The sequence below is a fragment of the Rhincodon typus genome, chromosome 36, assembly GCF_021869965.1.
Source record: "Rhincodon typus isolate 14 chromosome 36, sRhiTyp1.1, whole genome shotgun sequence".
Lineage (NCBI taxonomy): Eukaryota > Metazoa > Chordata > Chondrichthyes > Orectolobiformes > Rhincodontidae > Rhincodon > Rhincodon typus.
In genome coordinates, this window is record NC_063367.1 from 1789170 (window position 1) to 1800346 (window position 11177).

General features: G+C 41.5%; 1 protein-coding gene across 1 annotated transcript; it reads left to right on the top strand.

Moving 5' to 3' along the window:
* Positions 1-3668: 3668 nt before the first annotated feature.
* crabp1a (cellular retinoic acid binding protein 1a) lies at positions 3669-8548 on the top strand. The gene is made up of 4 exons (XM_020513478.2): positions 3669-3738; positions 4564-4742; positions 7000-7113; positions 8235-8548. Exons 1-4 carry the CDS (start codon positions 3669-3671, stop codon positions 8283-8285), a joined length of 414 nt encoding a protein of 137 aa, XP_020369067.2. The 3' UTR covers positions 8286-8548.
* Positions 8549-11177: the final 2629 nt, after the last annotated feature.

Consider the following 11177-nt stretch of genomic DNA (forward strand, 5'->3'; position numbering starts at 1 on the left):
TGTTGCCTGTGTGTCTAGAAAATTGTTGATTCAACACTCAGCTCCCATTTGAGTCTGCCCTACAGTGACACTGGAGTATTGCACTGAGGGGGAGCAGAACTGTTGGAGGTGTGACTTTTAGACAAGATGTTAAACCAGGGCCATTCCTGCCCTCTTGTGAACAATCCTGTGAATTGTAATATTTCAAAGAAAAGGAGGGTTCATTACTTTTGAAGCACTGACCAAACTGACTAAAAAACCCTGATTATCTAGCCATTAATGCCTTGCTGTTTCTGGGAGCTAGCTGTGTCCAAATTGGCTGCCAGACTTCCTGCATTAATCCTGTAACTACAGAAGGGCCCAGTGTTCTGGAACATTCTGAGGTAGACAGGGTAGATACGAGAGAAATTTCTTGTATTAGGGATGGAAATATGCCATCCTTACCCAGTCTGTCCTACATGTGACTTCAGTCCCACAAAACGTGGCTGACTTTTAACAACTGTTTCGTTAGGAAACTACATAGTTTAAACACGGGTCCCGCCTTTATCAAGATTGGTTGACATACGCCAGCAAGAACTAAGTGCTGAGAACGAATCAAAGGAAATTTGAACTAAATGAGGACTATGTGTACCACTTGAAGACCATGATGATTAAAGTGACAGAAGTCTATGTGTGCATCAATCTGTAACACTAATGCTGGCCCACAAAATTAACTGAAAATGAGCTGTAGCTGTAAATCATGATTAGAGAGTGTCCCTGACTTAATTGGTCATCCATCCACACATTTAAGGAGATATCACAGAATTGTCACAGCACAGAAGGTGGACATTCAGCCCATCATACCCAGACTAAATGAACCCTAGTGCCAGTCTCCTGCCTTTTCTCCATTTCTGTGCATACTAATTCATCCAGTGCCCTCCTAAACTTCTCAATTGACACCACCTCCACTATGTTTCCATAAATTGCACTCCACACCATAACTACCCACTATGTGGAAAATTTTTTTCTTACATTACCCTTCGTCATTTGCCAATCAATTTAAAATCTGTGCCCTTTTGTGCTTATTTCTTTTTACAAGTAGGAACAGTTTTCCCTAATCCACTCTATCCAGCCAACATATGATTTCGAAAACCTCAATCAGATCTCCTCTCAGCCTTCACCTCTCCAAGGAGAACAGTCCCAGCTTCTTCTATCTATGCACATCGCTAAAGTTTCTCAAACATGGAATCATTCTTGCTTCTGTATTCCCTCCATTGCATTTCTATTTTCGTATAATGTGGTGCCCACAATACGCCAGATGAGGTGTCTTATTCAAATCCTTGCTCTTTTACTCTATGGTCCTATTAATAAAGCTGAGAACACTGTATGCTTTATTAACCTGTCATGCCACCTTCAATGATCTGTGTACATCTACACCCAGCTCCCTCTACTCTCTGCACTCTCAATGATCTGGGTACATACACACCCAACTCCCTCTGCTCTCTACACTCTCAGTGATCTGGGTACACACACACCCAGCGCCCTCTGCTCTCTACACTCTCAATGATCTGGGCACATACACACCCAGCTCCCTCTGCTCTCTATACTCTCAGTGATCTGGGTACACACACACAGCTCCCTCTACTCTCTACACTCTCAATGATCTGGGTATATGCACACCCAGCTCCCTCTGCTCTCTACATTCTCAGTGATCTCTGCACATATACAACTAGAGGACATTGAAATACATTTGAGTCTGATGTTCAACAACTGACCGCATTTTAAAGAATACTCAGCTTTCTGTTTGGGTGAAATCAATAGAAATGAACAATGGATTTCTATAACATTCAGCAATCCCTCAATGCCAGTCTATCCAGGGAAATGGGGCAAAGGTGACCATTGGGAGGTGGCGTTGTAGTGATATTGTCACTGGCCTGACAATCCAGAGGCTCATCCTAATGCAGTGATGATATAGGTTTGAATCCCACCATGGCAGCTGGTGGAAATTACATTCAATAAATAAATCTGGGACTTCAGCTATGAGGAAAGGTTGGAGATGTTTGAAACTATTTTCCTTGGAGATGAGAAGGCTGTAAGGAAATTTAATAGAAGTTTTCAAAATTATGAGGCAGATTGAGAACCAGAAGCAAAAAATTCAAAGCGTTTTTCAAAAGGACCAAGGCTGAGGTGAGTAAAATGTTTTCACACAATAAATATTTAGTGTCTGGAATGCACTACTGGAAATGTGGTGGAGGCAGGGTCAATTGAGGCATTCAAAAAGGATATTGGATAATTATTTAAATAGGAACAACATGTTGGGCTATGGCAGAAGAATGCTCAAAGACCCAGTGCAGATACTGAATGGCTTCCTTCTGCACCATAACAACCCTGTGATAAAGCTGGTGTCATTCATGGCGAACTCCAGAGCTACCATCATTTGTTGTAAAAGCCTATCTGGTTCACTTATATCCTTTAGGGAAGGAAGTTCTTATCTGATCAAGTCTACATGTGACTCCAAATCCACAACAATATGGTTGACTTTTATCTGTCTCTGAAATGGCCCATGCAAGCCACCAAGTTCAAGGTCAATTAGAATACGCCCAGATCTGTGAATAAATAGAGAAATGAAATTTCAATACTGCATTGACTGTTTCTTGAGGCACATCTGAGGGTCTGAGTGTCCTCTTCCTACCATCAGAACCCATCCAGTTACTCCCAATGGTCACATTCATGTAATGTACTGGTGGATGTTTCCCCCACATTAAGAGGAAGGTGCCAATCTCACTGAGCATTGAGTCAGGCACCATGATGATGCAGCTTTGAAACACATTGGCCAGGATGAGTTATAGAGACATAGAGGACTAAAGCATGGAAACAGGACCTTCAGCCCAATTTGCCCATTCTGCCCAGTTTTCACAATTTAAACTAGTCCCATTTGCCTGCGTTTGGTCCATATCCCTCCGTACCTATCCATCCATGTACCTGTCTAAATGTTTCTCAAATCACGAAATTGCACTCACTTCCACCACTACTGCTGCGAAAAGGCTGACAACATCATCAAAGACCCATCACACCCCTGGTAATGACCTCCTACAATCTCTTCCATTAGACAGAAGACACGCACCAGCAGGTTCAGGAACAGCTTCTTCCCAGCCATTATTGGTCTGATGAATGGACTCTCTTGCCTCAAATGATGCTGATTTTAGTAATGTTGATCTCACCTAGTGCACACTCTGTGCACTGTAACCTGTATGCCTCTGTCTAAGTATTTTTGATCTGTACATCCTTGCTTAGATCTGCCTGTACTGCTCATAAACAAAGCTTTTCACTATACTTCAGTACATATGACAATCAATCAATCAATCAATCCATCATTGATTCTGTATGCCTCGTATACTTTACCCGACAAAGATCTATTTACCCCCATCTGAAAAATTCTGTTGGTCCATCAGAGAGTGGAGCCCCATCCACTTGCTGGACGTGACCAAACAAAAGGCCCCCTGTCCCTTTAAATACAAGGCTGCAGAGGGGTTGTTTCAGACTCTGGGAACTCGCTGAATGATTCAGAGCTCCGAGCTCTCGTGTACTGAGCAGCAGAGTTTGAGAAGGCAGCAGCTGGGAGTCGGGCTGTCTGACAGTAGTTAGCAAGCAGCAGTCACTCGGCAGAGGAGCTGTGACAGTGCACCAAGATTCTAAGAGACCCGTGCAAAATGCCCAACTTTGCAGGCACTTGGAAGATGAAGAGCAGTGAGAATTTTGACGATTTGTTGAAAGTACTGGGTAAGGCTGAAATGTCTTTACAGCTCTCTTGTTCCAGGGATCACTGTAGTTGTCTGTTACTAGGCTGGATATTACAGAGATATGAAGCTATAGCTTGTCTCAATATTCAGGTTAAATCTTGATCTAGTGCTGGGACTGTTCCTCTTTAATCTTTCAGAATAGATAAACCCATTGATCAGTTCATCTTTCTGAAATATTAAAAAATACTCTGACAAAACTGAAGGCCAGTTTGATAATTAATCAATGTTGTGGTTCCCTATATTTCTCTTGTGTTTTCTTCGCATTTTCTAGGATTCATCCAACGGCACTTCTGAAACATTTAGTCGTCTGGATGTTTGCTCCTACTGTCAGAATGTTGCTCATTTTAACCCCGATGCATTTAGTTTTCTTTATAAATGAATGTTCTATAGGGTGGTGTTTTGTAACACGGGGCGGATGGAGGTGTTATCTGGGTCAGAATTCCCTTCTCTTGGGTTCTCCACAAGCTGAGCCTTTGATTTGTGCTGTGAACTGGTCATTATTCGGGGCAATTTGTGTCGCGTTCTTGCAATCGAAGGCATTGGGGGGCCTTCTACATATCAGCTCCACAACCCTCCACGCCCAGAGATAGAAAATTGAAGAGAGACAAACAATTGAGTGCATCACGATCTGCCCCAATCTCTGTTCTCGAGTCTACCCCAAACTGAAGGACAGTTGTACGGGACTTGAAACGTTAACTTTGTCTCTCTCCCTCCACCGGAGCTGCTAGACCTGCTGAGTTTCTCCAAAGTTCGCTGTGTTTCTTTCCACCCTGCACTGACCGTTTCTTTAAATGTCACTGCCCAGGGGTCAGCGCCATGCTGAGGAAGGTGGCTGTGACGGCCGCATCAAAGCCACTGGTGGAGATCCGGCAGGACGGGGACCAGTTCTACATCAAAACCTCCACCGCGGTGAGGACCACCGAGATCAACTTCAAAATGGGAGAGGAGTTTGAGGAGGAGACAGTGGACGGGAGAAAATGCAAGGTGAATACCAGCGGGCAGAGTGACCAACACCTCATTCTGACCTGCCCTTGACAGTGTTTAGTAAGCGATAAGCATTTTGTGATCACGCAAACTGATGCACAGAAACTAATTCCTGCCTAACTGAGGGGTCATTTTGTTTGAATTAGCCGGTGCATCAAATAGTCACATTATTGATTAAGTATTTCCTGCAACCCGATTTGCAGTATTAAATGCAACTGGTTAAACTCTGTGATGCAGGAAATCTGAAATGAGCATGCAGAATGACTGGAGAAACTTGGCAGGTCTCGCAGCATCCATGGAGAGAGAAAAACAGTGTTAACGTTTCCAGTCCGGTATGACTCTTCTTCAGAAGAGTCCTCAGTAATGAAGCAGTCATCCTGGACTCGAAACGTTAATCTGCTCTCTCCGCAGAGCTGCTGAGTTTCTCTAGCAGTTTGTTGGTTTGTTTAATTCAGTAGTTGCCACTGCCAAGAGGGGTGATGAGAAGCATTTTTCACACAGTAACAGATAGGGAGATATCAGATACAAAAGGGGAGCATGTAACATTGAGACACAGGATGCATCATTAACATGGAGTAAACAAGCTGGGGGTGGTTGCAGGTAGTGATATAAAATGAAGGGTGACTAATTCATTGTTAGCTGGGAATCACTGGTCTATTTACAATAAAAGTAATGATACTGTAGATAAATTCCTTCACAGTAAAATCTGAGCAGCTCCTGAGTAGATTGAAATGATCTCACAAGGCTTAAGGAAAATGGGAATTTGAAATATTGTCTCTTTCCCACTATCTCCTGTTCATTGATGCTCTCCTGGCCTTAGCTCATTGACATGTCTTCACTGAATCAAAGAGTGAGGGAGCTTGGGGTCCAAACTCAACCAAACAGCAGCTGCTGGCTTCAGAGCCCACCACTCACGTTGACAGACAACCAGTTGACAATGAACAAGAAACTTACATTTTTACAGCACCTTTCATGACCTCAGCAAGTTCCAATGCACTTTACAGCCAATGAAGAACTTCTTTAAAGTGTAGTAAAGGAGGAAATCAGCAGCCAATTTGCACAGAGCTGTCTCCTATAAATGGTCAGAGCATCTGTTTTTCATGATATTGGCTGAGGGATAAATATTTTGCAGGACACTGGAGAGGATTCTATTGCTCTTCCTCAAAATAGAGCCGTGTCACTTTTTACACTCACTTGATGTTTCATTCCAAAGGACAGGTCTCCCTGCTGTATGGTAAATGTGAGTTACCCCACTGTGTGACAGAGCATTGTAAGAGAGGACATCTCATCTAGAGTCCAAAGCACCAGCACACTAGCACCCCCATGCAATCTGGCCTCACAATGACAGTGCCTTCTTTCTAATGTGTCAGTGGCTATACTCAGAGTTAAGGGCCAGTTCCCTTTACTCACTGTGCAGCCTTGGATTCCTTTGCTTGAATCTCCACAGTGATACTCAAACACACAACCTTCTGACTGTATTATAGTATCTGAATACTTTCTGAAATTATGCCTGCAGTATTTTATGACAGCTTTACCTGCACATTCCCAGTTATTTTGACAATAAAGATTGGGCCAGTCCTAGACCAGACTGCGTGACTTTCTTTCCTGAGAGGCAAGAGTAGACCTTGTTGGGTTTTTATGGTAAATCCAGCCATTTTCATAATCGATTGCCTGAATGTGGCCACAGAAGATTACATTAATAAATTAATTTTCTTAACTTAAGGAGACCATATTGCACTAACCATCACATAGCCTAGTCCATGTGACGAGACATAAGTACACATTCCACCAAAAAATTCAAATTCACTTAGTTAGTAACTTGGGAATGTTAATCTGATTAATGATGGCTATGAAACTACAAGATTGATATAACATTGGGAAATCTGCTGTCCTTCTCCAGTCTTCTCCTACATGTGACTCCAGATCCACAGCAATGTGATTGGCTGTTAAGTGTACCTGAAATGGTCATTCTGAGCCAGTCAAATTAATGGACAGCTAACAAAATGTCCACTATCAGAGTGCGCCTGTCCCAATAGAAAAATCACTTGCAGAGACAGGACTTGATTTCATGACCTTTGGTTTGAAGGATAGGGTCTAGGAGAGAAATTGAGCACTCACATCCAGGGTCAGAGTCAGTAGGAAGCTGTGTACAGAACTAACAAGTGAAATATGACAGGCTGGGGAACTTTGTGCAGAGTGAGATTATTTCTGTGTGCTCAACTGGTACCTCTTAATGTCTTCATCTTCTTTATTGTAGAGTGTTCCCAGCTGGGAAAATGAGAACAAAATCTATTGCAAGCAGACTCTTGTTAGTGGCAGTGGACCAAAAACACACTGGACCCGGGAACTGGTCAACGATGAGTTAATACTGGTGGGTGATTTTGATTTTCTTATAAACACCACTCTAAAATGAGGTAGTGTTAACTAGAAATAGGAACAATGACAACAGGAGTAGGAGTAGGCCATTTGGCCCCTCAAGCCTGCTCTGCCGTTAAATCTGATCATGGCTGATCTTTTACCTGTACAGCATTTTCCTGCAATAGACCCATATCCTTTGATCATTTTAATTGTACTCTTTCTTTACTTTTTCATATCATAACACTATTGATGGCAAGGCATTTGTTGCTCTTCCCTAATTGCTCTTAAATCAAGTGACTTGCTCGGCCAATTCAGAGGGCAGTTAAGAGTCATCCACATTACTGTAGGTCTGGAGTCACTTATAGACAAGACCAGGTGAGAAGGCAGATTTTGTTCCTGTAAGGATACTGGTGAATCTGATGGGGTTTGATAACAATCGATGATAGATGTGGTGGCACGATTACTGAGAACAGTGTTCAATCCCATGGTGGAGTTTGAAGTAATGTCCTCAGAACACTAGTCTGCTCTTCTGGGTCACTAATCCACTGACCCAGGCAATATTTATCCCTCATCACCTTATTGTTACCATGCTTTCCCAGTGTGCATGTGCTTGCTATGTGCAAATTGGCTTGAGCAGTGACTACACTTCAAAAGTACTTACAGTCATACAGTCATAGAGATGTACAGCACGGAAACAGACCCTTCGGTCCAACTTGTCCATGCCGATCAGGCAACCTAAATTAACCTAGTCCCATTTGCCAGCATTTGGTCATATTCCACTGAACCCTTCATATTCATGTACCCGTCCAGATGCCTTTTAAATGTTGTAATTGTACCAGCCTCCACCACTTCCTCTGGCAGCTCATTCCATTCTCTTTGCATGAGAGATTTTCCCAGGTCCCTTTCATATCTTTCCCCTCTCACCTTAAACCTATGCCCTCAAGTTTTGAACTCCCCTGCCCTGGGGAAAAATATCTTGGCTATTCACCCTCTCCAGGCCCCTCATGATATCTTTTATATTTTGCTGTTGAATTTAGTTCCTGAGACTAGACATTGCATATTCTGTAAAGAAATGCAGGATCTTGGAGTAACCTAGTTCTAATGATAAAATACTTGTCTTTTCTTTCATTTTAGACACTGGTTGCTAATGATGTCGTGTGTACGAGGATCTATGTTAAAGAGTAGCTGCACCCACAGTGTTTTTACTGGGGAAAGCCCATTAGCTGCCAGATCATCTGATCACCATGCGCATGATGTTCACTGATATTGAACAGTGATGGTCCAGGGTTTGCATTAATGTTGTAGTTTTTACTTTAATGTTGACAGATCTCTTTGATGTTTGTGATGCTGACGTTGTAAATCATCTGAAGTTTATTAAGTGTATCTTATTTCACACGGTCTTGTGCACTTTTGTATGTCTGATGTAGAAATGTTGAGCAATAACCTGTAATCACAAAATGTATCACTTATTAAAACCATTAGCTGCGTTTCTGTGCTCTGTGAAGTGAAAGTAGATTTCTTCACTCCAAGAAGTTGAATGCACTGGACAGAAGCAGAATGAGTTGGGAAATAAAGTCACAAAGGAATGTGCAAAGCCTATTTGTCGCTTTCATTTCTCATAAAAGGAAGGTTTATTTAGTTTCTTCATTGTTGCTTGTAGTATCTGTTCACCGGTCTATTTGACAGAGAGGTCATGGAAATAACACCAGTCAGTTTTTGAACATCTCAAGCCGGTTCTGCCATTCAATGAGAGCACCTTTGTTCTAACTCTACATCTTTGTTCCAGATCCCAAAAGATTTAGCAAACAACAATCATAACATTAATCAGATTTTAAAATTATAATTGCTGTTGCATCAATAGCTATTTTCAGAAGAAATGTCCAAACTTTTATTCACTTTGTGTATGGAAGCTTCTCCTAATTTCATTTCTGAAAATCCATGGGACCTGATGATCCACATCCCAGAAAATTGACAGAGGTGGCTGTAGAGATAATACGTGTGTTAGACCATAACACGTAGGATCAGAAATGGGCCATTCAGCCCATTGAGTCTGCTCCGCCAATCATTGAGATCATGAATGATCTGCTATTTCTCAGCCCCACTTCCCTGCCTTTTCCCCATAATCCTTGATTAAAAATTTGTCTGCATTAGCCCTGAATTGATGCCAAGTTGTGATGAAGTATTTGATTTAGAAATATTTAAATTCAAAATTTACATTGTACATGTACATTAACATCTCATTAACATTGGTGATCAACTCCCAAAGTTTTATTGATTCTGGAATTGTTCCTGCGAATTGGAAGATTGGAAATGTTATTTCAAATTATTTCAGAAAGGAGTGAGGGAGAATGAGAACACAGAGCTGGCATAAGGTGTTCAGTGGTTAGCACTGCTGCCTCACAGCACCAGGGACTTGGGTTCAATTCCACCTTCAGGCAACTGTCTGTGTGGAGTTTGCATGTTCTCTCTGTGTCTGTGTGGGTTTCCTCTGGGTGTTCTGGTTTCCTCCCACAGTTCAAAGATGTGCAGGTTAAGTGGATTGGCCATGCTTAAATTGCCCATAGTCCAAGGTGTGCAGGCTAGGTGGATTAGCCAATGTAAATGCAGGGTTACAGGGATTGAGTGGGATGCTGTTCAGAGGGTTAGTGTGGACTCAATGGGCTAAACGGCCTGATTGTACACTGTAGAGATTCAATGACTATTAGCCTGATGTCAATTTTAAGGAAATTCTAAAGGATGTGATGACTGAATGCTTAGAAAACAATGATTTGATTGAGAGTGATTAGAGTCAGCATTGATTTATGACTCACATTTGTCAATCTCTGTTCAGAGATTTTCAGGATATTACTTTCAGAGTAAGGGAAATTAATGGATATGGTGTACTTTAATTTCAGAAGACTTTCTATAAGGTCCCGCACAGGAGTTTAGTAGATAAATTAGAGCTCATTGGATGGGGATTAATATATGGGCATGGATGGAGGATTAGTTAATGCAAGGAAAGTAGGAACAAATAGGTCAATCTTGTATTGGCAGGCTGTGACCAATGGGGTATTGCAAGGAAGAAACTGAAAGAACTGTGGATGCTGGAAATCAGAAACTAAAATAGAAATTGCTGGAAACACTCAGCAGGTCTGGCAGTATCTGTGGACAGGGAGGTAGAGTTAACATTTTGGGTTCAATGACTCTTCTTCAGTTCTGGTATATTATGCTATATTTTATCTATCAGATTTTTACTCACTCACTCAAAATATCGATATCCATCTTGTTATGGAGAGGGAATGGCCGAACCCCTCTGATAATTAAACCAAAACCAAAATTAAACCAAAGCTGCAATCCATTATAATGAAAGTAGAGGTTCCCTTCTAATAATTACCCCTGAAACTCCCAGAGAAGCTTGTCTTTCCCCTCGCAATCTGTTAAAAGAGTGGTTAAAAGAAAGAATATCCCTGATCTCCCTTATGAATAACAAGAAACAATTTATTTATTTTATCATAACAATGAAAAAATTAACAGAATTGCGAACAAACCAAACAATTCCCAACTAAGTGCTAACTACTCCCTAACTGGTCTTAATTCTACTGGAATGCTGTTCAAATAAACACAAGTCCCACTGATATAAACTCAATTAATAAGACAACGATAAATTAAAACTTAATCTCTCCAAGTTTGCACAGACTATCTTCCGGAACACTTTGCCTTCTCCAGCCTTTCCCATGTCAATCTCACACCACAAATGCCTTTCTTCTGCTGATTCTGCTATCAGGGATATTTTTCACTATAATTGCTTCTGTAAGGACTTTTACCTAGAAATATCGTGGTACCTTTTAATTAGGTAATGCTTTCTCTGAGAGCTAATAGGTGTTGCCTCTTGGCAGTTGGCTCTCCCTCATCTTCCAAATGCCCTCATCTTTATACCCGTGATGACGTCACAATATTTCTTACGTAGGATTGGTTCAATGTTGTGAATACCATTAGATTTAAATTTGATAGGTTTTTTTAGTATCTAAGGGCCTGGTTTAAATTGATTGGCTAAATTTGAAAACTGGTAATAATGTTGCTTGGCTGTTCGATACAAAA